The sequence below is a fragment of the Eleginops maclovinus genome, chromosome 13 (assembly GCF_036324505.1).
Source record: "Eleginops maclovinus isolate JMC-PN-2008 ecotype Puerto Natales chromosome 13, JC_Emac_rtc_rv5, whole genome shotgun sequence".
Classification (NCBI taxonomy): Eukaryota; Metazoa; Chordata; class Actinopteri; order Perciformes; family Eleginopidae; genus Eleginops; species Eleginops maclovinus.
The window spans coordinates 6,236,828-6,262,480 of record NC_086361.1 but is presented as its reverse complement, the minus strand read 5'-3'; the positions used below and the strand labels follow the sequence as shown (position 1 = coordinate 6,262,480).

Here is a 25,653-nt window from a genome sequence, read left to right as displayed (position 1 = left end):
AAGAGGCCATTTGTGTTTAGTCTTGTGGCCTTCTGGACAATACTCCAACGATGGCTATCTGATATTAAGAGCACTATTAAAACTGTGTTGACGTCAGCGTCCCTAAGAGAAGCAGACCTGTGTGTTAAAGCCCCTCACCCCCCCTGCACAGATCCTGTGTTTTTCTTGGAAAGGAGAATGCAGGTGGCTGTGGACCTCTGGCTAATAGTAAATGAGTTTTCCTACGCTGTGCTTGGCTATATATAGATCCAATGGCCTGAAATGGTGTGTTTCACCTCCGCCTTGCAATCAGAAATTCTTCCTGTCTGGAGTAAGGACTTGCCAGATTGTACAAAGGGCTTTGGGTTTGTTTGTCTACTTCAGTTTTGCCTAGCTAAGAGCTCTGCATCTAGATCTTTTCTCATAAGGACCAATTCAGGTGACGCACTGAAGCTAGAAGCTAGTAACAACAGGTGGAGTTTGCCTAAATCTCAATTCCTTTCTTTGAAGTCGCACGACAACTTCTAGCCATAGAAATGTCATAATGGTTGAAAGTTGGTCCAACCCAAAACTAAAGGACTGCCTTTAATGATAGCAAGCCATCAATCTCTTGACTCGTACATCACATATACATTCCTGTGTTACCTCATCACGTGCTGCATTTTATGCACTCTTTGTAGCTGTTCATTTCCAGAGAACTTGTACCTCAAAGCAAGTGTTACCTGTGTCTGAGTTTGTGCTGTAAAAAAGACTTACTTGCAGTGTATAGGTGTAATAAAATAAACGCTTAACTACACTGGTGTCTCTTTCCCCTTGCCTAAGGGCTGAGTAATCTAAACATAGTAGCTTTCTTCTAGTTCTAATAGTTTATTCACAAGTACAAAATGTGTCTGTTTTTTCAGTCCTACTGCTTTTATCTATCGCTCTCCCTCTCCCGCTGTGTCTTGCTTTCTGTCTCACACTTATCTGTTAATCTCACATCTCATAAACCACCAGCTGTAGCAGATGCACCTCAGACGGCTGGACCCTCAGTCGTGCATCTGTCACACCATCAGCTGTGTTGTGTGGGTTTCTCTGTCTGTCTGTTTCTATAAATGTCTTGCCTCTGGATTGTATCAAAGGAAACACCCTAAATGGGAATAAATGGTCTCCAAATGCAGAATAACTTAGCTACCTCACTGGTGAATTAAGAATAGGATTTGATGACAGCCCAGGATAGGATGGAAAATGCTTTCCCAGTGCTTCCAGGACCGGTCACCGTGTCCTTCCTGTTGTGAACAAACTGTGACAGCACTGTGGCCCCCAGGCCCCTGCCTTAGACAGATCACACCCTCACACTGCAGCTCTCTGGATCCTCGCCCAAACTCTAAACTCTTTTGGCAACTTTCTGTTATTGAATCATATTTTGTCTTGTCCGTCGTGACTCTGCCTTTTTATTTTTAGCGCTAAAAGCTTTTGTTGCTAGGAGACAGTATGTCTTAGGAGAGGCTGACCGAGGGAGGGCCAGAATGAAAGAGAAAGGAAAGAAAGAGATGGCAGTGCTGTTGAGGGGGAGAAAAAGCGGAATCTGTGAAAGCCAAGCGACGAACGAGCGAGCGATGAGTCAGCAGGGACATCTGCAGCACACACATGCAGTGGGCACGGCTGCTATTCCTGTGTTCTTTGTGTGTTTGCTCGGTGCACCCACGCATGAACCCACTTACCTCTCCCCACTAACCTGTGTTGTGTGCATGTGTGCTGCGTGTGTGTGAGGGAGATATTAACCCGCCCACTTAGATCTAATAATCTCCTGTCGTGCGTTGTATGCGTCAGATTGTGCGTTTGCGTACACTATAGTGCGTGCAACTTCTTTTCCCCCAGCATTCAGCAGTGTGTACCCCATTATACAGCAGTGTGTTGTGTCTGTGTCACAAGATCCTCACTGTCTGCTGCATGAATCATATGCTCGTACCCCAGTGGTAGTCAGGCCTTCAAATGGCTATTATCAACCATCACAGCCCAGCTTGGATGTCTTTTGGCTCACTCTCTGAGATCAGATAGCAGCATGTGATTTATTAGTCACCAGGACTCGGTTTTGTTTTTCAGGATATTTTGTTCTCCTCCTTAAGGCCTTTTGTAAGATTGCTGTAAGAGTGTGGCATTCAGAAAAAAACAGGCGCTAGATGTGATACTAAAAGCCACCATATTTGCCAATTTGAAGAGTCGCGCATTGAATTATCATTATTCTGTTTCCCATACAAAATTCTCTCTTCTATGGGGGAAGCAGATTTCAGTTACTCAACGTGTGTGTGCCTCCATTATCCAGCAAGACGTTAATCACAAGGGAGCAACAAGAGGTTACGTTTGCTGAAAGTTAAGAACTTGGAGCCAATACGCAGACTCCTTTATGCACTATTAAATAATAATATGCCTCCATTGCACAATCACTTGAGTTGTATTACACCTTCTGTTGTAATAAGGCAACCCTGCATTGTAAATACAATTGTTTTATTACATTTGCAAGTGCATTTATGTTGCTTGCTCTCTAGGAGCAGTGTTCTCATCGATGTGGTACGATTTTCCCACTTTAAGTGCATTTTTACTAAACCAGCTACTATTTCTGCCACTTCAATCACTACTTTGTATAGCTTACTACTACTACTACTACTACTACTACTACTACTACTACTACTACTACTAGTAGTACTACGGCTAGTATTACTGTTGATGGACGTAACAGACACACTCTTGCACTTTGCACACCTGATAATGTGCTTTTGTTGCTTCGTGTCCGACTGGGTTAGTTTTTCCATGACTCACTTCTCTTGACTTCATTTACACCTGCTATTAAAATGCCATCTGTATCTGATTAAGGGAAAACACATGTTCAGGACGGCTGTAAATGCACGTATTTGGTCAAAACCTGATCGAACATATCAGTGCGTTACAATCCATATCAGCAGAGTCCTTCTTTTTTTTGGGTGTAGGTAGGAATGTCACAGCTCATTTTGTAGTCGTCTCTTCACAAAAAGACTGATTGCTACCACCAGTTTTTGCTGCTGTAACTGATCCACTGTGGAGAAGTAGCTGTTAATTCCAGCAGCTACAAATGAAAAAATAATTCAAAAATGATCTGGTGGTAGTTGTGAGATTCAGACTCTTTTGAAGTAAATATCAGCCACACTGTACATGTTTAATGATCTGACACCTGCCCTTTTTTTTGGTCTACTCAACTTTTTCCCAACCTATTTTTAAAAGAGCACACAGTGCAGAAAACCAGGGCACACAATGTGTAAATGGAAAAGTCGTAATTGATTTAATTACCATCTGCGCACCATATCCAGATCCCGTTCACTTCACTCTATAGTTGCCAGGTGTGTCTTCTTTGTTTGTAACTGTTTTACAACTTCATTTTTCCCCTCTGTTTTTTTATTTCCAGTCATCTGCTCTTCTTTTGTTCTTTAGCTAAGTTGTTTTAGGGTGTTATTTTCAGTTTTATAGGCCTGGCCCACAGCAGTTTCCTATCAAAATGTTGACGAGGCAATAAAAGAACTTAAGAAATGTAAAGAATCCCTGTTTAATATGTCAGATTAGTGGGCCTGTACAGACACTGATTACATACGGTATGATGCAACGGCTTTCCTTTTTATATCAGCAACACGGTGTCATGCGCTGCCTCTGATACTAGGGTTAATAGGCCACATCAAACTGGTGTCATAGTCAGCTTTGAGGGTATCGTTGTTAAAAGTCACTGCTGTATGGATGTGATAGACCCTGCAGAGTGTGGGAAACTGATTGTAACCTCGGCATTTAGGATAGTGTGTTTCTTTACACTTGCATAAACACACACACACCAAATTCAGCATTGTTATATTGTGCCCACATGTTTCCCACCCTCTGCTTTCTCAGCCTGATTGCCAAGACACATCTGGTCCTAATGAGGTGTGTGTGCGTGCGCGTGTGTGTCTCCCTAGGTCTTTGCTATGCAGCCCCTCAGCCTGGCCTTGTGTTGAAGTTCTGTTGAGTCTTTTACTGCTGCCCACTGCTTTACAACTCAAAGCCTATACTTTTAACTCTTGGATAATAGTGTGTGTGCGTGCTTGTGTAAGCGTGTATTCTGATGCTGGTTATAAAACCAAAGCTTATATTGTGTCTGCACATATCTCAAGGCCTGGTTATCTGTTCACAGAGCTGATGTTCTAACTCTGATGGCACTAGCAGTGAAGTTTTGATATGACTGCGGTCTCTGGGAATGGATTTATTCCCAGTGCTTATAGAGCACAGGAGCCATAGAGTGAAATGTAGCTGTAATTCTCTCTCTTGATTCTGTGATGCCCAACAGTCCCATGGATTGTAACCTTAAACACTCTTCTGTACTAAATCATTGCTGTATTATATATTACTTTACTGAAATAGGAACCGGTTTCACTTTTATCTCCACTGACACAAAAGACAACCTTCAAGCTCAAAAAATGGATGCCAGTTGACTGGTTTCTTGCAAAATCTTACATGCCTTTTAGAGCCAAATACATTGTATGAATTCCTGACTATTAAAAGCTGCAAACACAAGCAGTTATTTCCCTATGGTGTGGATCCTGGAACCAGAAGAAGAGCAGCAAAGGAGATGATCGACAGCTTTAGTAGGATAATGGCTCATAGGAGGAGTGCACTAATTACTTATAACTAAGAAAAAGGACAGCGTTAAGGAGCTGTGAAAACCACATTTTCCTTAGAATTGGCCCCTGCTTATGATCCTCCTGCTTTAACCCCCCTCTCCTCTGTCCCCCAGGGTTTGCCTTTCCGGATTGGGCCTACAAGCCCGAGTCGAGCCCAGGCTCCAGACAGATCCAGCTCTGGCACTTCATCCTGGAGCTGCTGAGGAAAGAGGAGTACCATGATGTCATCGCCTGGCAGGGAGACTACGGGGAGTTCGTCATCAAGGACCCTGACGAGGTGGCCCGCTTGTGGGGGGCCAGGAAGTGTAAACCGCAGATGAACTACGACAAGCTCAGCCGAGCTCTGAGGTGAGACTAAAGTGGGGGAAATAAAAGATGCATGACGCAAGGTTAAATATTAAAAACACTCGCTTGCAGAAAGAAATGCTCTCATCTATGGCTGCACGGTTTGGAAGAAACCCTCACCCCTTGATTTGATCCATTTTGTATTTATTGTGCAGCCCTACACAGGTGTCAATATTCAAAGACACAAACACACAGAGATTTGGGGAAAACACAGAATGTTAAAAGAAAATTGGGGCCCCTTTAGCTCTAGCCTGGTCTGAGGATACTTGTTGGTATATTAACACCTAAAACAAACATTGGACTTCCTTTGGCTTGAGTAAGAAAGGTAATACCCATCCTGAGTGAGACAGGTGTGGACTGTTTAAGCTTTATATTTAGATCAGACTTTCTTCAGAGGTATCCACACCACAGGAGTCAGATAATGGCAAAGAGCCCAGACTGGTCAATTTCAAGATTTAGGATCTGGAGTCCTCATGTTTTGAACTCCAGATGAACTCAACATAGCATACAAGACTGGTTTAAAAAAAACAAAAAACATCCAATTTATAATGGCTAGGATATCAGTACAGTAGGGCTGAGGATAAGTGTGTCCTTTCGCAACCATCAGATCTCAAACAAGACTTGCTTTCGGAAATGAGTCTCAGTTTTGAACAATCTTCACACTAAATGGCCTTCAAAAAAGTGCTGAATAATAGCACGAGAGGTAATGTGGGGATATAAGCTGACATTTATTTATAAAGATTCTGCTGATGTAGTCATAGGGAAAGGTTTAAGCACAATTGTCGCAGAATGATAATGAAGATTTGAAGACGCTGAAGCCTCCATGTTTACCATTAGTATTGGATATATGTCAATGATCTCAAAGTTAGAGGCATTCTCTCTAGTCACCTAATTCTGCGGTACATTTGTTCTTAATTACATTGGCGTCAAATTTGTACGGGGGAAAAAAAGGAAAGGTGTTTCGTCGTGATCCTCACTTCGTGCTGGAACTCCAGGGTGACAGCATATTTAGAAACACACACCTTCACCCTCCACGGAGCACATGTGGGATGCCGTCGAGTTTTATTTAGCCGCCAGTCTGTTCCTGTGCATAAACACACACACGCTGGCACATACACACACCGCTAGTCATCGATGTCGCCTCCTGTTTTGTAGGTTGGTGTGGGTTATAGTTGTCCATGGTGATGACTAGTTGCACTGCCTCATCACCACACACACACACACACACACACACACACACACACACACACACACACACACACACACACACACACACACACACACACACACACACACACCCACGTACACGCACATACACTTAACACTTTGTTATATGTCAGCCCTCCTCCGGCCCATCTGCGTCCTGTTTGTTGCTTAAACCTTTTTTTTGTCTGACTGAGCCTCATATGTAACAGTATTTAAAGACACAGGTTGCTCAAATGTTGTTGTTGTTTAAATATGGTGCTGATGTTACACTTTGAATTTGCTGTATTGCTTATCAGTCAGTTAGTTCATTCAACAGTGAAAATTCGGAGTGCAAAACATTGTTACAGGCAGAAGAGATGTAATATGTGTGCTTTGAGGCCGCATTATATACATGGTTCAGCATCATCAGCAACAGCTTGATGAATGACTGCTTGATTCAAAGGGAAATCAAAAAATGTTCATTGCCAATTCAGTGTTTTGCAAAAATGACCAACCATTAAAGCGAGCCCACCACCGGTTCATCATAAACCGTATACACTTCTTAACGGATTGAATCTTAAGTTTCTGTTTAAGTGATAACCAAAGATTTTCATTTAAAAGCAAATAGTCACTATATACAGCTCCGGGGGAAAAGAGACCACTTCAGCATTATCATTTTCTCTTTAAGTAGATTTTTTTTAAATTGTATTCTCTACTCTACTAATCTACTGAAAACATTCGTCTGTGTTGGAATTCAACAGACACTGGAATGGCTCAGAGATAAAGATTTAAGAACAGTTTCAAGAACGCATCCGAAATCTATTTTAAAAGTATAGAAAATGTTGCAGTGTCCGTTTTTTTACAATATCGTGCTGCTGTGGTATGTCTAGCAGTGATTGTTTATTTATATTGACTTAGTTTCCGGTTTGGAGTAGAACCCATCTATATTTGCTTAATTGATATTACATTTGGAAACTGTGATTTCCATTTCTTCAATCAGGAGTCCTTATTGCAACCCAGATGTTTATTTCTCTCCTAGTCTAATAACAGCCTGTATGCTTGATTAAGAGTTAAGCCCACCAAGATTTAATAGCAACCTAACAACTCATTTTCATACAAGAGCCGTTACTCCGTCTCTCGTCTCCGTGACATCAATGAGCAGCTGGAGCCAAATTTTGTCATGGATGTCTTTTCTGTGGTTTGTAAAGCTTTTATATGAGCTGTTAATTAATACTGACGCCTTAAGAAGAAAGATGTGAAGTCTCTGATTGATGCTGCGCTGCATCTTTTGATACATACACATCTGGGTGCGTGCGTGCATGATGCAGAGAGGCCGAGTCTATACAGTCAGTCCTTTCTAGTTTATTTGAAGGAAGTTCAAATGGTCTTCAAAGAGCAGGAGGCCTGCAGCGAGCCTGGGCCCGGTGTGTGAGACAGGCTGTCCCATATTGACCCAGTACTGTTGAGTTTGTATGTGTGTGTGTACGTTCCATTCACATGTATGTGCGTGGCCTTTTCCTCCCGGACTCATTCAGAGTGCCATCCATCTATCCACACGTCTGTGAGCATGATGTCCTTCCAGCTTCTACTGCACAAAAAGGCCTGATGCTGTGAACGCCCACTCACTAACACTGCTGCTTTCCTCCGAGTGCGTGTAGCAGCGTTACGGTTAGAGTAATTGGTAAAAGGTCAACACGTCCGGAAAGATCTCAATGGTTTGGACAAGTGGGAGAAATCCTAGGCAAATATTATCTTTGTTTCTTATCAATATATAGAACAATTGATTGGAAGGCTTCATAACGAGTGACAGCATGTAGTTTTTTTTTAATGATACATGGGCTCTTACAAATCTCACCCAATAAAAAAACCGTCAATACTAAATTAAAATTACAATTACAAAACTGTAAAAAGTTATTAGTCTTAACACAAAGAATATATTGAACGGAGAGATTCACATTTAGCAGACTTCAACAGATCGTTCCGGTGAAAGCCTGATAAATACCGGCTAACGGGAACACTTGTTTAGCATTTCTTTGTTTTTCAGGTCATAAATTAAGTTGTTTCTCAACTCAATGTTATTTTGCAAAACATACTTTAATGTAAAGCTTAAAGAATAAACATTCAAAGAGACTAAACTGTTCGGTAATACTGTGCACTGAGCACATCAAACTTTAAAGCAGTTTAACGTGAACACTCAGCTCAGTCGTTCTTTCATTACTTGGATGTTTGCTGCATTCATCTTTCTGGAAGCTGTGTCTGCTGTGTGTCAGCCTGCTCCTTTTGTGCATTTGTGTGTGTCTGTGTAACATGTGAGGGTGTGGGCGTACGTAGTAGTCGTCTATCAGAAGAGGCCCTTCACTCATTGAGTCATTGAGGGTCTGGATGGCAAACACACACACACACACACACTCCTGCTCTATTTTGTTCTGTTACGCACCAAAATCCAGTGACTAACGCTCGGATCACAATGAAGCAGGGACACAGCTGGGCCCAGCCTCGTCAGAGTGAGAAATATCATTTCTGTGATTACTGTGTCTCTGCTAGTGACAGGCTTTGTGGAACTAATATTAACTACACTGTAATTACAATATAATGTTTTTGACTTGATTCTGCTGAAAGGCCAAGAAAAAGATGGGATTTAATTTCAGGTTATGGTGTTTCTTTGACTTCTAAATATATAAAATACATATCTATGAGGTGCTTCAATTGTGTGTGATGAAGTTAGATGGATGATCATCATCTCTGCTGCTGGAGAAGAGCTCAGTTATAATGTCCAAATGAGACATGTTTACAACTTTCTATTCAAGAAAAATCCATATCCTTTTGTACGTTTACTGGCAGTGATTAATGAAGTATTATATTTCCTAGAATGAAGGCCAGTGTCCGCTGAATGAGAGACACTGATTTCTAAGTTTTCAGATAAAGAAATATGAATGTGGTTCGGTCCTGAGGCTGCCGGTGAGTCACAGGGAGCCATTTTATCTTTTAGATGAGCTGTCGGCAGCAGCCATTCACTCCTCTACATGGCTCTGTGTATCGATGATGACTAATGCTCTCTTAATAATGGAGCCGCCTCACTGAGGCTAAATCAGAGTGGCTGTCTCACTTCCTTAGGTAATCATTGAGATTTTCAGTCCAACCACGTGTTCCCCTAGTGCACAGCGTGTTTAATTATGCACTGTACGCTGAGTAATGTAGACTTACCATGCAGGTAGTGCCTTGAACGGCATTGTGGTTTCTCAAATATAACATTGTTTTCTATAATCTGTAGCAACACTCATAAAATCTCAGGTAGGGGTTGGTATCTTTGTCAATCTCTCAACTCCATTTAAATACAACAACAAAAAATTCTCAAGAAATGAAACCCTTTGGAGCAATCTATAGCGCCATGTACATAGGACACAGGAATAAAAACAGGATGAGCCATATTTTTGTTTGGCGAATTACAATAATTCTTTATTAAATGAAAGGAAAGGTGAGCACTGTATTTGGTCTCGTACTGCTTTGCATTTAAAAAAAACTTGTTCTAGCACTGGCACTGAAGGCTGCCCATCGCGGGAAATGTTGTGCATTTTTGGTGGTCCAAATGTAATTGTCAGATAGATAGAAAATCAGTTTGGTACGGACAAAGATGTTTTGTGGCTGTCTGAGGGACCCTTATCAGCCCTTCATTGTCCAGTGTGGCAATTTCAGACCGATATCCGTAAAGAGTCCAGCTCTAAATGGAGCAGTGCCCCGCTAGCCTTCTATTCCAATATACATATTCAAACAGATGTTGTTGCTGACGCTCATCAAGTCACATTCTGTTAGGACACGGTAACATCTATTCAGACTTGGAATCTCATTTAAGAAAAGAAAGCCCTGATAAAGCTTGGTGTCCACAGAATAAAAGTGAAGATGCTCTTGCTTTAGTAAATGTTATTCTTGCATTGTGTGTAAGTTTTTTTTCTCCATCAACAGCCACTGTACTGTTACAGGGCTCCAACTGAAAGTTTCTCTAATGCCTCCACTGATCTTTTCTTCCTTTTTTCACGACTCTGCAGAACTGCTCACGTACAGTTATTACTTCACAGTCCTAGGGTTACAAGAAAGTGCCCATCTGATTGGCTGTTGATAACTAGTGACCCTTAATGCTGTAGCTGACCCCGCCCACATTACTAAAGGTCCAACATGGTTATTCTGGTCTATGGGGAAATAATAGACTGGTGATTTGTTGATAAATTGGGTTACAGTGACTCACTGAGTCATTCTGTGGCATGAGGAGTCTGTCTTTGGTTTGTGGTTTCAGCTGGAATACTGTTAAATGGGTTTTAAATGTTTAACTTCTATGAGATGTATTTCAGATGCTAACTCACTCATTTGTCTCTCTTTAGATACTACTACAACAAAAGGATCCTCCACAAGACCAAAGGGAAGAGGTTCACCTACAAGTTCAACTTCAACAAACTAGTGCTGGTCAACTACCCCTTCATCGACATGGGCTCTGGTATGTACACGTTTATGTAACTGAACAACAGATAGCAAACTGGAAAATCATTATCATAAACAAGCACTTCCGGTTTTTTTTAACAAAGTACACATTTCTTTAAATCATGGAGAGTCTCTTTTTCTTGTTTCAGTACCATTTTCTTTAATTTTCTGCCCTGGAGACATCCCTTAGCAACTGAGGTTCATGGTTATTTTCACTCAAGATCGTTTAATTACACTTAACAAGGACTTGTTCAAGCAGCGTAGGCTGGAGGACTGACAAAATGTTTTTGGCCTTCAGGTGTCTATGAATGTCGGGTTCACATTTCAGAGCTTGACTTTCAGATTGTATTCATGAAAGCTTTGACAAAAACGTAGTGAAATACATTTATGAAATGACTTAACAATTGCTAAACAATGTTTGTTTGTAGCAGATTTTCCCCGTTTTTATGCTGAATACTCTTTGGCCAACATCTGATGTTTTGTTGGTGCTCTGCAGTCCACCATTGATCTGATTTGAAATGAGGGCAGCTTTGAAGAAACAGCTTGGTTATTTCTCAAAGATTGTATGTTTCTGATACCTTCAAATGTTAGTGTGAGCATTAATCCAGTAACTTACAAGTTTACTTACCAAAGATCAACCTTAGTTACTGAAGCTTGGTAGCCCTTCTTGGTCAGTAAATATCTATCTACATAAATTCTGCATTTATTATAATGCAAATAGATTCACATCAAGTACATTTACCAGTAGTTTTGCAAGGAAAACTCAATAAGACACAATGATTTCGGTCTAGTGGTTTTCCCTTTCCAGTAGTGTGTTATATAGCCCCCCCGAAACGCCTTCTTTGGACTCCTTTATTTACTTCTGTAACATAATGACATCGTTATGTTACACTCATGCTTCTGTTGGCTAGCGCTCCAAGATATTGTATGTGATAGGCTAAGGGGCAGGGCATCTCTAAGCCATTGACCAGTCACAACAGAGCCAGCCAGCTAACCAATCAGAGCAGACTGGGCTGTGGTTTCAGACAGAGGGTGAAAAGAGGTGCTGCAGTACAGGCAGTATGAGAAAATAAAGAGCTTTTTGAACATTAAAGCATGGAGACATGTCACAGGAGTGGCTAAAAATACAAATATGACCCTGAAAATGAGCAGAATAGGGCCCCTATAAAGACATCAGTGTGCCACGTCCCCGTTTATCCCGATCCTCCTCTCCTCTGAAGTCTCCTCTCGTCCCGATCCCGGCCACCCAGTGTAAACACAGCCCATATGGAGCGTTGGATACTGGGTGACATAAGTGCAGCACGAAACTTTAATTATAGCCTCCGTGTGATGTGGCCCACACACTGACATGTTGTGATATGATGGTTTCATACGACGGTTACACACACACACATGCCCACGTCAATCTGGATCGATAGGCGCTCACAAACATACACATGATATAAACACACACGCAGTCCTTTGTCCTTATCCTTTGACACACACACACACACACACACACACACACACACACACACACACACACACACACACACACACACACACACACAGCTGCTGTGAAATGTGTGCTTTTTAGATGGAGAGACCCGCACACAGTCAGCACTACTGGAAAAAACAGAGGAACCCAACCCATGTTTGTGATGGCAGTAAGAACGACTTTTCCAATATTTAATTCTGGCACGTGCTCGGATGCCAAGAATTTATTGCATTGCCACAGTCTCCCTGGCAGGAGAGAGAGAGGGAGAGGAGGGGTTGAAAGAGAAGGGAACTTGTGGCTTTCTCTAACGCAGTGTTTTCTTTCTGTGTGCCTGTGACCCTCTGGGTAAAATAGTTGGAGATATGGGACATATATGACCTATTTTTGGTTTGGTTCAACCACTCTCGCTCAGTGGTGTCTATTCTTGCCGATATTTTACTTTTATTTGTCCATGGTTGGGATATCTGTCTTGAGTGTCAATGGCATTTCTTGAACAGTAGCGTCTCCTACCAGAAGCAATGTTCTGGATTATCCTTACACCACGTCATTACTCCATTTCATACGGGTTGATGCAGAAAACTGAGACTGATACCTCCACAAAGCTAAACTAAACTCATACACTGCCGCCATTAGACATGAAAGACAAAAACTGTGTACCTTTTTGTATATTCCAAAGAACAGGGGTAATAACGTCGCCGCTGAGCCCGGTAACTCAACTAGCTCCTGTGACTCAATACAGTATCTTATCGAGGCTTTCTATTATCTCTCTGTCTGAAGAAATCAGGACTGCTGTAGCGAGGTTACTTAATGAAAAGGAAACTTTAAATGAAGTTTCACTTTGGCTCTCTTTACGATTAGGAGCCTGTTTTCTATTCACATTACTTTTCTGAAATATTTAAGTTAACAATGTTGATATAGAGGGAGATCACTCAAGATCTACGTCCTTGTGCATTTTGTGAAACCCTATTTACAGACCAATGTGGATCAAATACATCCCATAATTCAGCGGGCAGAAAAGTCAGGCAATGATCGTCTTTCCCATCTCAACACCTGTGACCTGATTCTGTTCTGTTCGCAATCTGAAGTATGTCTTCAACTAACCTGTCCATTGTTTCTCCCCACAGGTCGGGTCCCTCAGAGTGCCCCTCCTGTGCCAACCGGAGGCAGCCACTTCCGGTTCCCCCCCTCCACACCCTCGGATGTGCTCTCCTCCAGCGAGGAGCTGCGCAGCCCCGGCATGTTCAGCAGTGTGGCTCGCCGCATGGCCCGCGGCTCTGTGAGCGACTGCAGCGACGGAACCTCCACCAACTCGGAGCTGGAGGAGGCCGTGGGGGCCGACGAGCGTGGCATGGGGCCAGACAGGGCCTACAGGGGTCTGCTACCCCCACGCCTCCCACACGACTCTCTCTTCAGGATCTACCCAGCAGGCCTCGGCAGGCACGGCCCTAGGGTGCACCCAGATTCTCTGTCTCCTTTCCCTGTCTCCCCCCTGCCCGGCCCTGGGGGGCTGCTGGGCCCAAATCTGTCCCCAGCCCTCTCCATGACCCCCACCCCCCACATGTCTTACACCCCCTCTCCCTCCATGTCCTCTCCCATGTTGGGCTCCCACTTCTCCTTCAACCAGGAGGACATGAAACACTACCTGCAGGCCCACACCCAGTCCGTCTACAACTACCACCTCAGCCCCCGGGCGTTCCTGCACTACCCCAACATCATTATTCCCCAGCCCCACCGCCCCACCCTGGAGAAGCCGGCTGCCCATCACCTCCACTGCCCGCCCCTGCCGCTCTCTCATTCGCTCAACCAGCAGGCGGCAGGCGGCGAGGAGAGGGAGCAGCACCCATCACCGTTCAAGTTCAAGCTGCAGCCGCCACCGCTCGGGCGCAAGCAGAGGGATTCTGGGAGCTCATTGGCTGCTGCCTCGTCCTCCTCTTCCTCCAGCCAGTCCTCCTCATTCACAGGGTCCAGTCAGATAATCAACTCCTCTGTGGCTGCAGGGCCTCCTAAGATCAAGGTACACACACACACACACACACACACACACACACACACACACACACACACACACACACACACACACACACACACACACACACACACACACACACACACACACACACAGGATGTAGTGTTTCCACTACGGAATGGTTTTGGAAATGCCTCTGAAACATTTGAAGCTTGAATAACATCTTGCATGAGTCATAAATAAAAAAACTCATGCTGTGAAATGTTCTTCCTCTCCAGGTGGAGCCCATATCAGACATTGAGTCAGAAGAGGAGGTTGAGGTGACCGACATCAGCGATGAAGATGAACTCAATCACAGTGACGAGGAGGAGCAGGGTGGCATCTTCACACCGACAGCTCATCACTATCACCATCAGCTCAACAGCTATCTCCGGGCCAACGGGACCGGGAGCAGCCACTCCGCGCCTCCACACAGTCACCCTGAAGAAGACCCCGACGATGATGTCTTCAAGACTCCCGCCACTCCCCCCATCGGCAGCAGCAGCCAGGCCTTCCCCCTGATCAACCTGAAGAGTGAGCCGGGCCAGGCAGCTCCCATCAGCCCCTGCATCCCGCTCAAACTGCGCTTCAAGCGCCGCTGGAGCGAGGACCAGAAGATGGAGGCAGAAGGAGAGAGGGACGAGGCGGAGGATAAGAAAGTCAGAGCTGACAGAGAGGAGGAGAAGAAAGTGGGGGAGGCGGAGAACGGGGGAGGAAGAGGAGAAGCGGGAGGTGTTATTTTGGGGTTGATGCTGCCACCGCCTCCCACCCAGCGCAGAGCGAGCTCAGAGCTGCAGAGGGCCACGGCGCAGCTGTCTCTGGAAAACACTGGCTGCTGAACACAAACATACACACCGGGGAGTCAAAACACACCCCCCCTGAGTCTAGTCTACATACTTATAGAGTGCAGCAGGAATGAGTCCTAAACCCCTGGAAAGCATTTTTGCCCTTCAGGTCCCTTTTTAATTTTACTGTGCTATTCAGAAGCCTGGAGTAAGGCCTGTGGTTAACACCAGCTTAAGAGATTTCACATTTGTTTTACGACATAAAATACATCAGCAGAATACCTCATTAGTGAACTGGAAGGTTGTACATGTCTTAAAACATTAAACCTTCAAAGCTGGTTCCTAAAAAGTGGCTAAATGAAACCTCATCATCTTTTAAAAACATCATCCCTGCAGCACCCTATAGTTTTAGTCCATAATGCCTTGTGGTTGTGTGACAGCAGTAGTGTGCATGCAGCTGGAAAATGGAAACGGTGACTTTAAGGTGATTATAGAAACAGTTACATTTTGTCTGAGTCAGTGTCATGTAGGAAATAGTTTTTTTGATCCATAATGAAAGGAGCTGTTGGGCACTTTTTACCCACTTCACAGCCCAAAAAACGTGCCTAAAAATCTTAAAATCAAACCACATATATTGTCCAACATGCGTTACATCTACATGTTCACATTGTAGTAAAAACAAGATGTTTCATAATTACCTGTCACTGTTATAGCAGCATCAGCACCCTTTTGGTGAGTACCGTCAGCCACCAGACATTATGGCCTGTGTCGGACCATTCCACTTGGGTGTGTGTGTGTGTGTGTAGCCTCTAATGTGCTGCAAGCCAACCCCATCAAACATGAACAGCAGACAGTGTTTCTGCTGTGACAACATCGAAAGATACTCAAACTTCATTCTGACTAACTTTTTAACAAGAGAGTCCCACAGAGAGAGGCTCTTTTCTTAGGAATTGCACATTGCCATTTCCTCACCCTCATAGCGCCAGTTAAATCTGCCTCACATCACGCCTGTGCCCAGATGATGTACTTATGACGGGTCTATTTGTTTATAGGGTGCAGTGAATCGCCCTAAAGGCAGCCTGCATTGTGCAGCGGGAGATCTCCTCACCTTGTACAGACAGATCCTACTGTTACTTAAACAAAACACTTTGATCAGTCCCGATAGAGATTACAGAAGTGCCTCTCTGTCCGACCCGTCACCCAGCAGTCGTTTACGAGAAGGGCAGCGTGGGGGGGGGGCCTTGTTCCGATGGGCCTCACAGACTGAACAGGGTCATTAGAAAACACTCTCCAATCACGGCCTTTTCTCCAGGAGGAAACGTTGGACACGGTGAGGCTGCAGCAAGGCCACGCTCTTCATTCACTACAGGGTTTGAAGACATGAGGCTGGAGTTGTACATTTTGAAGACGGTCAGACTTAGCCCGATGGAGGAGGGAGATGTGATGAACTGACTTGCCACATGAGATGTTAGTCAGCCAGCGAATGGACGGGTACAGAGAAAAACACACCTGGGTCTTCAAAGAAAAAGCCGGATCTTTCTCTCCTTTTTATCTCATTGAGGAAGCAGCAGCTTGACAGGCTGTAATTACAGACACACTTGTCCCTCAATGTGTGTGCGTAGAACGCTGGTGTAAAAAAGAAACCCCACGCCTCGAGGATACAGGGTTCTTGTGACTTTGTACAATCTTTGGAGGGGTTTGAGGGCATTCGTGGTGTTGCCTGCCTCGAACACACAGATCTGCAGCTCTTTTCTGCACCCCCCCCCCCCATTTGTTTTACTTTGAAAAGACTATTCTTTCGGTCTAAAGACACAGACAGTATTTTAGGGCATTTGCAGTGATCTGAGGACTTTCTGTATTTTGGTGATAACAGTGGTATCTGTTCACGTGATGCTCTGAGAAGCGATGATGGGAGAGATCCGATTGGTCGAGGGGAGAGAAAGCATGTACTGAATGTCGAGCATCAAGGTTAACTCAGGCAAAACGAGATATGGAGAAACTTATTTTTATGACGTTTTATTAAAAAAAAAAACCATTTTAATGAACAAAGTATCCCAAATAAGATTGTGCCTTTTTTTTTTAAGCCAACAAAGAGTTTTATCACGCTATCCCCCAGCTGATTATGTTATCACACACCCACACACACACACACACACACACTACCACCATGCCTTCTGTTTTTTGTAAAAGAGAGATACAGAATAAGTAAATCTACACATATATATTTTATTTAAATATATATTGAATTCAAATATTATATTTCAATATGGTCATTTGATACAAATCAGGAAAATCCTACTATTTTTAAACGGTAAAAGATATGTATATATTCTAACGGGGCATATTATTACCGGTATAATTCAGCCTCTGCCTTCTCACCCTTGCCTTCTCTTGACCGTTGAGCTGCAGTGACAAATGCCTATGGTGTCAGAGTTTTATATTTATATTGTACAAATATTAAAAGATACAGTTATTGTGTATTCAGGAGACGAGGATAAAGGAGTGAGCTGAATTTTAACCACACCTGGGTCGAATTGTATTTACTTTGTCGGTGAGAGTGTTTGTTTCACCATACCTGGGGTAGCAGATTTGCTGGGGTTTGAAACATATAGTGGAACCCCACCAAGAATAAACACCTGAGTACACTTTTTGACCCCGATCTAGTAAAAAAAAAACCCCGAAGTGGCACAGGTCCAAATGTAAAGCTGGTTATGATCTCGCTTGTTCTGACTAAATGCTAGGATTCTGATTGGCCGACAGCAGGTGCTCAGGTTCGCGTTACCTCATAGGACCGCAGCTGCTGATAGGACTGGACTTTGGTTGGAGCGTGGACTTCAGCGGCTTTGTGTCAACCGGGTGTGTTTGAACCCTGCCCATTCTCTCACACACACACACACACACACACACACACACACACACACACACACACACACACCCTGCCCTGGTTACAGTGAGGCTTTGCTGTGGCTAGAATAAAAGGGGAAACATGACATCACACGTGACATCAGACGCCCCCGCAGTCTCTCTGGAGTAGACGGCAAACCAAAGACACACTTACACACACTTACACACACAGAGGAAATGGCATCACAAAACCTCAGCGCGGAGTGGAGAGAAAGGGACTTCCCATAACCTGACTCGCTCATTTTGCGCCGTGTGTACGTGCACTTGTGTATGTGTGGTTCCTATGGTTATGCCGTCTACACACCCTGTCCGGCTCACTTTATTTTGAATTTTTTCTTCACCAGGCACAAAAACACTAAATCTATCCTTTCAATTGTTGACAAAATCAGCATTAAAAGTGTCAAACTTCTTATTTTTGTCATTTTCTTTCAGTAAAAATCGCTTTAAGTGCCAGATAAAACAAACATATTTTAGCTCTATAGAATGTAGCAGTTTGAAAGTGTGTCTGGTAAAGAAGAAACAGCGAGTCGTACCGCACTGCTGCACCTGTGCTGCCTTACCTGTCATGGTCTCAAACACAAGAGAGCAACTGTTCCCCCAAAAGTCCCCTTCATTTCCTCAATGCTGTTCTTATTTTCTTCTGTATTTTTTCAGACATATTACTGTTACTCTTGTAATTATTATATTATTAACATGAATATTTTTGATTATTTTGTACCCTCTTGCCCATGGCCCGGTCTCCTCTCCATGAATTCTGTACGTTTATTGTTCCACTCTTTCACATTAACTTCAATTAGTTTAAGTACAGTCTTTGTTTTATAACCATATTAACATGGACAAGAGGAGGGTCAGATAATCCCCACATGACAATGAGTAGGAGAACATTTTTTTATGTTGTATATATATTTTTTTCCATTTTGGAACATTGTGTAAGAAAAAAAGCTTTGTACTGTTTAACCATTGTATTATTTGAGTCCCTTCTCCATCTCTCCTCTCACGTCCAACCAGACTGTGAGCTGTCACTCAGAGGAGAGACGGACACTTTTGTTTTTATCACGGAGGAACCACCTGTACTAGTTTCTCTACTCTCTGTTCATCTTCATTTGTAATTAAACAATAATCAGGGTTCATTAAAAAAAGGTAAAAATGGATGTGAGTTTTCCTGTCTTTCTTTCATTTGTTAACTTTCTTTCAGCCGTGGAATGGAACTTACTATATTTATTGTAGGTGCTCTAATTTAGTATGATTTTAGGGTACTTGAAATGTACTTTACTCTCTAACTAAATATAATCCAGTAAACTAACACACATAACTTAAGAAATAGGCAATTCTGCATAAAATGACCGTAACTTATGGTACTTTAAATGTAATGTAGTACTAAATACTTTTGTACTTTCACTAAATATTTGATATGCAGGACTAGTAATAGACTATATTTACTGTTTTGCTGCTTTAGCTTCAGTCCTTAAATGACTTTATTGAAAAATACTTAAGGGACATATTTCAAATGTATGATCTAGGTTTGCTGCTTTGGGTTTTAAAGAGGCTGTATTTTGCCATTTTCGGGTTCCCCTTCCTGTAGTGTGTTATATAGGTTTTAGTGCATGTAAATGGTCTGCAAAGGCTAAAATACCAAAGTTCTCTCCAGAGGGAGTTTCTCTCATACTGCTTTGTTAAATTATGTAACATAGTGACATCACTAAGTAACACTTATGCTTCTATTGGCTAATGCTCCAACACATTGTATCTGATAGGTTAAGGGCTGGGACATCTCGAAGCTGTTGACCAATCAAAACAGAGCCAGACAACTAACCAGTCAGAGCAGACTGGGCTCTGGTTTCAGACAGAGGGTGAAAAGAGGTGCTGCAGCACAGGCAGGTTGAGAAAAATAAAGAGTTTTTGAACATTAAAGCATCGAGACATGTCCCAGTAGAGGCAGAAAATACAAACAACAACCTGAAAATGCGAATAAATAGAGCCCCTTTCATTTCTTTTACTGACTCCAGAAGACTATTCAGAGATTTTTTCAAGGTCAAAATGCCAGATTCTCTACTTTTCAGTGTTTTATCTGATAGTGAACTAAATATAATGTAGTTTTTGTGGGCAACTTTAAGAGGTAATGGATATATTTGTACTACCTTGTTTAGACACCACAGACTAAACATTTGGTATTATGATTAAACAACGACAGTAGTTGGTAATATAACTAATGAGTCACACCAAGGAGAATTTGGGTTTAGATTTACATTTTTTATTGGTGAAAAGTTATAACTTTTACGCACACATTCACCACCCTGTGTTACAGTCTGATCTCCTTGCTTTCTGCTGCTGGTTTTGTTCATGATGCTGGTTTTGTGTTCAACAACCTGGATCCTCGCCTCTCTTTCTGAACACTTTACGACTCAAGTCATGTCAACAGCAAGTCAAGTACTCTGTATTTGTCAAAGTGCTAGCACATCTATGAAAGAAAAGCCATTCGGGGATAAGCATCACGATGCTCACAATAGGCCTGTGATGGACTTTTAGATTATTTTTATGTTCTAGTCTGGGAGACAGCTCCAACAAAAACCAATGTGCTGTGAGGGATTTGGTTATGACAATGAGGGATGATTCACGAGGAAGTTGAGATGTTTGTGTGAGGGCAGCCTTGTGACTCTCAGCTCAGGTGCAGGAAAGTAAATGGAAGAGATTTCTGTTCTTTGTTTAACATGTTTCATTTTATTTTCAGTTTGCTAGTTAAGGCCTTTTGATGAGAATTGTGTTTGAATCATAGTTCAGCACTGGTTTGGTAAATTAGATATAAAAGAAAATACTCAAATGCCATGTTTAATTGATTTTCTTTTATGTTTACATATTTTAAGCATTTACAGAGTAGCAGAATCAATTTGCTTTCTTTCGTCAGCATTAGTCATGGTTTCCGCGAGAATTTTTATAATTATGATTCTAATTGTTTCCCAGATGTCACCTCAGCGATCCGCCTACCTAATGTTTTTAGTTCTGCCCAAATGGAAGTTTTAATTACTCACTAGACTGGCAAATGTCTTCGGCACATGATGTGGGTTTATCTACTTCATCTCATGGTCTGACTCATGACTCTGCCCCTCTCTGGGTGCTGCTGGTCTGGGTCCCATTAGAAGGTCACTTCTTGTGCTCTAGGGTTCGTCTTTGGAGGCTTGTATTTAGATTTAGCTGATAATGTGAATGACGTTTTTCATTTCATAACTTTAAAACTTTTTATAAGGGTGACAGTTAGGTTTCATTTCTTAATAGATAAAATCTACTTATCATAAAATGTCAGAAAGCATCACATCTTCCCAGAAGGCAAGAACATGTTTAAAAGTATGGTTTGTTCAGTACACAATTACAGAACAGTAAGAAAACCAACAAATCTTCACATTTAACAGACTGAGAAAATATTTCTTAATCTATAAAATGACTTTAATAAATCTGATGTAAAGAAAAAAAGATATTTTGAAAACTGCCAGGTCTTCCTAAACATCACATTTTTTTCGGAGGGAGGTGGCTGCATGTTAAAATTTGACACTACATTTCAAGAGTTCTGTATTCTTAGCTTTCCTCCTTTTTTTTAACCTAATCTACTGCAGTTACATGGACAAACAATCAACGTTGTCAAACTGAAGAACTTAAACGAAGTGTCTTTTATATTTTTCTGGTCCTGTTTATGTATTTTATTAACTAGAAAACCTCTGAAGACTGCTGGAGCAAAAGCCTTCAGTTTATCGCTCTCCTGGTATCTCACTGAAGCTCTGGCGCCCCCTGCTGCCACATTCTGTCACGGGAAAGTCTCGCGAGACTTGTCATGGACTCGTCAGGTCGCATGTGAAACCATAATGGCTTCATAATTGACTGGTTGCCTGAGGTTTGTTTACATGAAACGTAAACACACATGTATGTCTAGACTAATTCATCCCGTCTGGAAACTTGTACTGAGGGAAAAGTCTACATTATGGCAGGTAACGGAAATAACAGTGTCTTAATACCGTGTGCTGCTGTTTAATTAGCAATAACACCACCGTTTTGTAAGCCGATAATAAGAGATATATTTGTGGAAAAAACAACACTGAAATTATAAATTTCTTTACAAACTTTATAATATACTGCACAGAAAGAGACAGGAATTGAACTGATGAATAAAACAATTGTAGGCTAAACAAGCATACATCTAGCTAAACAGCTAGCTTTTCTCTGATTTATGCTAAGGACCTCCCAGCTCACTAATTCATTTTTTAACATTGGTATTTGCTAAATTGTTGTATTTAAATAACTCATAGGTACTTTTAATTATTTTTCTTATTTTCCAATACAGTTCAGAGGGAAATATTGTACTTTTTACATTTGTCTAAAAGCTTTTGTTCCTCAAGATTGTTGCAGCCAACACATATGGATATATATAAATGATTGACTTTCTGAATAAATTGACATAAAAAGAAACTGCCGGGTATTTTGAAAATAATTTTCAGTTGCAGATCAATACACAACAGTTAAAAAGATTTAGCTCCAGCTTGAAACTAATATACATTTCTAGTACAACATTAATGCATGCTTAATAATATTCTAATAATATAATAAAACATGGCATAATTATTTTTGATACTTTAAATACAGCTTCCTGATGACAAATGCATTTGGTTATATTCCCCCTCTGGCTAAACAATATTCATGTAGCAGCTATTTGACTGACAGCAGCATCACCTCGAAGGGATAAATTAATACATTTTCTAAACTTTCTTCACTTTCTCAGCCTCTTTGTGTTTAGTTTTAAAGTCTGGTTAATCATTACGGTATTTCTTTCATCTCTCCCCCCTCCACCTCTGGGTCTCACCCCTCTCCCCCTGCAGTCTGATTTGAAGCATTCATCGGCTGCTGATCTCTACAGGGGAGGGCCCGTATTAATGGGAGGCTGATTGACGGGCTGTTTGGCCTCCAGCCGGGAGGAATTGTTGTCTGGCTGTGGGACGAGGTCATGGGTCACGGTCCGGAGAGCCTGAGACAGAAACCAGATCACAACAGAAGGCTAATTATCATGCATTGTGGCCGGGCTCCTGCTGGGACTCCGCCTGCACTTTCACCAGCAGGTCACACTGAAAACTCGACACCTCTACATTTAAAACCTGGTGAGATACGTAACTAATGTTACATTACTTATTATGGGATTTATGTTAGTGTGAAGGGCTGCTTTGCTTAAAATCCAAGATAGTCTGTTTAACTATAATAGGGACTAACAAATAATTGTATATTGTAAGTATTTAATCAGCTTACAATGGCCAATATTTTAAATATGGATGCAAATAATAAAAAATATATATCCTTTATTTAACCAGGTAAAAAGTCTCAGAGAGATTAAAATCTCATTTTCAAGAGCGAGCTGGCCAAGAGGGCAGCATGTACAATGTTACAACAAATAAACACAAACAATACAGGCAGACGAATACAGCTTATATGTATTTAATAAATATATATTTATAATAATGTTTTTTCATATATAAAACATAAATAAACATTGATACACTTATATATATTTAAATATGATTCAGCTTCAATGATCTTCCTATAACTAACGTTTATAAAAGTATATTAATTAATGTCTTCATGTATGTATGGATGTATACATATATATTTATAATTAATCATTTAAATTATTCCTCGGAAAATTCTAATCTTAATGTGTGCCTATGAACATATATATTGATATCGTTTTGAAATGATTATGTTTTAAATAAATGTGAGATTAAATCTACCAATAACCAATAATCACTAATCATCCTTTATTCACTCGTTTCACTCGTTCATTCATGTCTGAAAAAACAGTTGTACCTCTTATTATAACCAAAACATTTGTAATATTAAAGTTCATCTCACTATTATCCACACTGTAATATGGAGTTAAAAATAACTAGGGTTTTAAAGTTTAATAAATTCATTTTTTCTCCTGTGTCCCCATTGTGATACCAAATGTAAATAGGATACTCACCTTTCAATATTTGTTTTCTCAATTATAATCGCTTTTTTTTAATGATCAGATATCAAACTATACGCCCACTACTGTTAATACACAATTGATTAAGTTTATGAACCAAGGAAGCACATCAATAATGCAGAAATAAGAATGAAAGTTTCAGTGGGTCATAGATCTGAGTGAATAAAGCTAAACATTGAGCGTAGTCAGTGGGTCATCAGGTGTGGAGGATTACTGGTTGATGGTACTTGTGCGGCAGCGTGTGAGTGTATTTCTGGAGGCAGATTGTCCTCAGCCTCCTCAGTATTAAGCATTCATTTTCATTGGGAGTCACAACCAGACCACGTCCACTAGCTGCTGCTACGTTCTATCGCCTCATCGATATGTACTTAATGATGGGAGCTCCGTAGAATGCCTGGAAGATTATTCCAATAACCCTTCAGGTGAAATCATTTTGCCTGTAATATCTTGTACTATCCATCTCAAATTCAAAAACCAAGCTCACGACTCAAAATAATATCTTGAATTGGTTTTATTTTGGTTGTCCAGAGATAATATTCTTCAAATAGATTATATTTATTATCTATATCCCATTAATCTGTATCCCCAACGTAACTACCATTTCCTTAAGTAGTGCAATTGGTTGTGAATGTAAAATAATACTGAAAAAGAACATATTTGTAGGTATAAGGCACCTATTTACTGTTTTGTGAATCAAATATGCTTGAACTATTTCCGAAAGCTCTAAGTATGTTGACAATATCACAAAAAACAACAAAAGTCAGGAGCATCAGGATATTGGCTTATTGGTCAGTTCATTTTAGTTTAAGGATACAGCGCCATCTACTGAGCAATAGTAGATAGCACAGGACTGCAAACTGCAAATATGAAGAATAACACTGTTTGAGAACAAAACAAATACTAACAGTGAAAGAAGACATTAACACTTTTTTTGTTATGTTGTAAGAGGACAAATGTGTAAAACAATAGTTGAGAAAAATATGAAACCAAACCAAACACATGTGTGGGATATCTAGCCAGTCACTTTGAAAGATAACATCAGGAACAGGAAGGCATTTGTTTTTCAAAGATGAAAACAAATAGTTACAGGTATCCAAATTGGAAGGAGGGCAAGTAAACAAACATTAGATATTTTTCTGCTATTTCAAACCAAATATATTGTGTGTGTTTTGCTGTATCTGCACACTAGAACAAAACAACAACTCGTGAATCTGCGGTGTGAAAAATACAGTGAGGAAATCACAAATGAAAACGAAAGGTGTCGTTTGTAGTGATGAATATAAAAATAATTGTCGGCCAAATCTATAGATCCATTCCATTTGAGGGATCTGTATGATGTGTTTCAGCTCTTTGTTTTTCTGGCCGGGCTAGCCCTTGATTTCAGCTGCTGCGGATAGCAACCTGTTTGCAATATCAAATTAAAGCTAGGGGGGATCCAAGCAGACTGTGCAATCATCATCCATCTTTCTACATTCATTTTGATCATTTTCTGGGAGTTCCTCTTGAGGGAGGGCCTTAAGAGACGAGCTGTCAGTGTTGCAAACATGGCAACTTTCTCACTGCATTAACCAACTTTTGGAAGTAGTTCTGCTCGTTACTTTCATTGTAAAAGAGTAAGCAACACTTTTGAATGCCAAAGTTATGTTGCAATGTTATTACTAGTTTTACTTTTAAGTTTAGAATCTGAGCACGCCTTTCGCCGCCCGCTTAATAGTTCTTAAACTCTTTACCGCGTCCCGCATCAGTTGCTGTTACGCTGCAGATGTTCAAGCTTTTTTTGATTCATTAGCACCTTTCAGGGCCTCGATCAAAAGGTTTAGCCTGACTGATCATTCTTGACCTTAGAAACA

The 25,653-nt window shown here is 41.4% G+C and overlaps 1 protein-coding gene across 1 annotated transcript in view; it reads left to right on the top strand.

The window, feature by feature from the left end:
• Positions 1-18,956, top strand: part of erf (Ets2 repressor factor) — a 31,612-nt gene extending 12,656 nt beyond the window's left edge. The window contains exons 2-5 of the mRNA XM_063899576.1: positions 4,748-4,982; positions 10,538-10,650; positions 13,236-14,125; positions 14,356-18,956. Coding sequence (XP_063755646.1) covers positions 4,748-4,982; positions 10,538-10,650; positions 13,236-14,125; positions 14,356-14,955 — 1,838 coding nt within the window. The 3' untranslated portion in view covers positions 14,956-18,956. The remainder of the gene's footprint in view (positions 1-4,747; positions 4,983-10,537; positions 10,651-13,235; positions 14,126-14,355) is intronic.
• Positions 18,957-25,653: the final 6,697 nt, after the last annotated feature.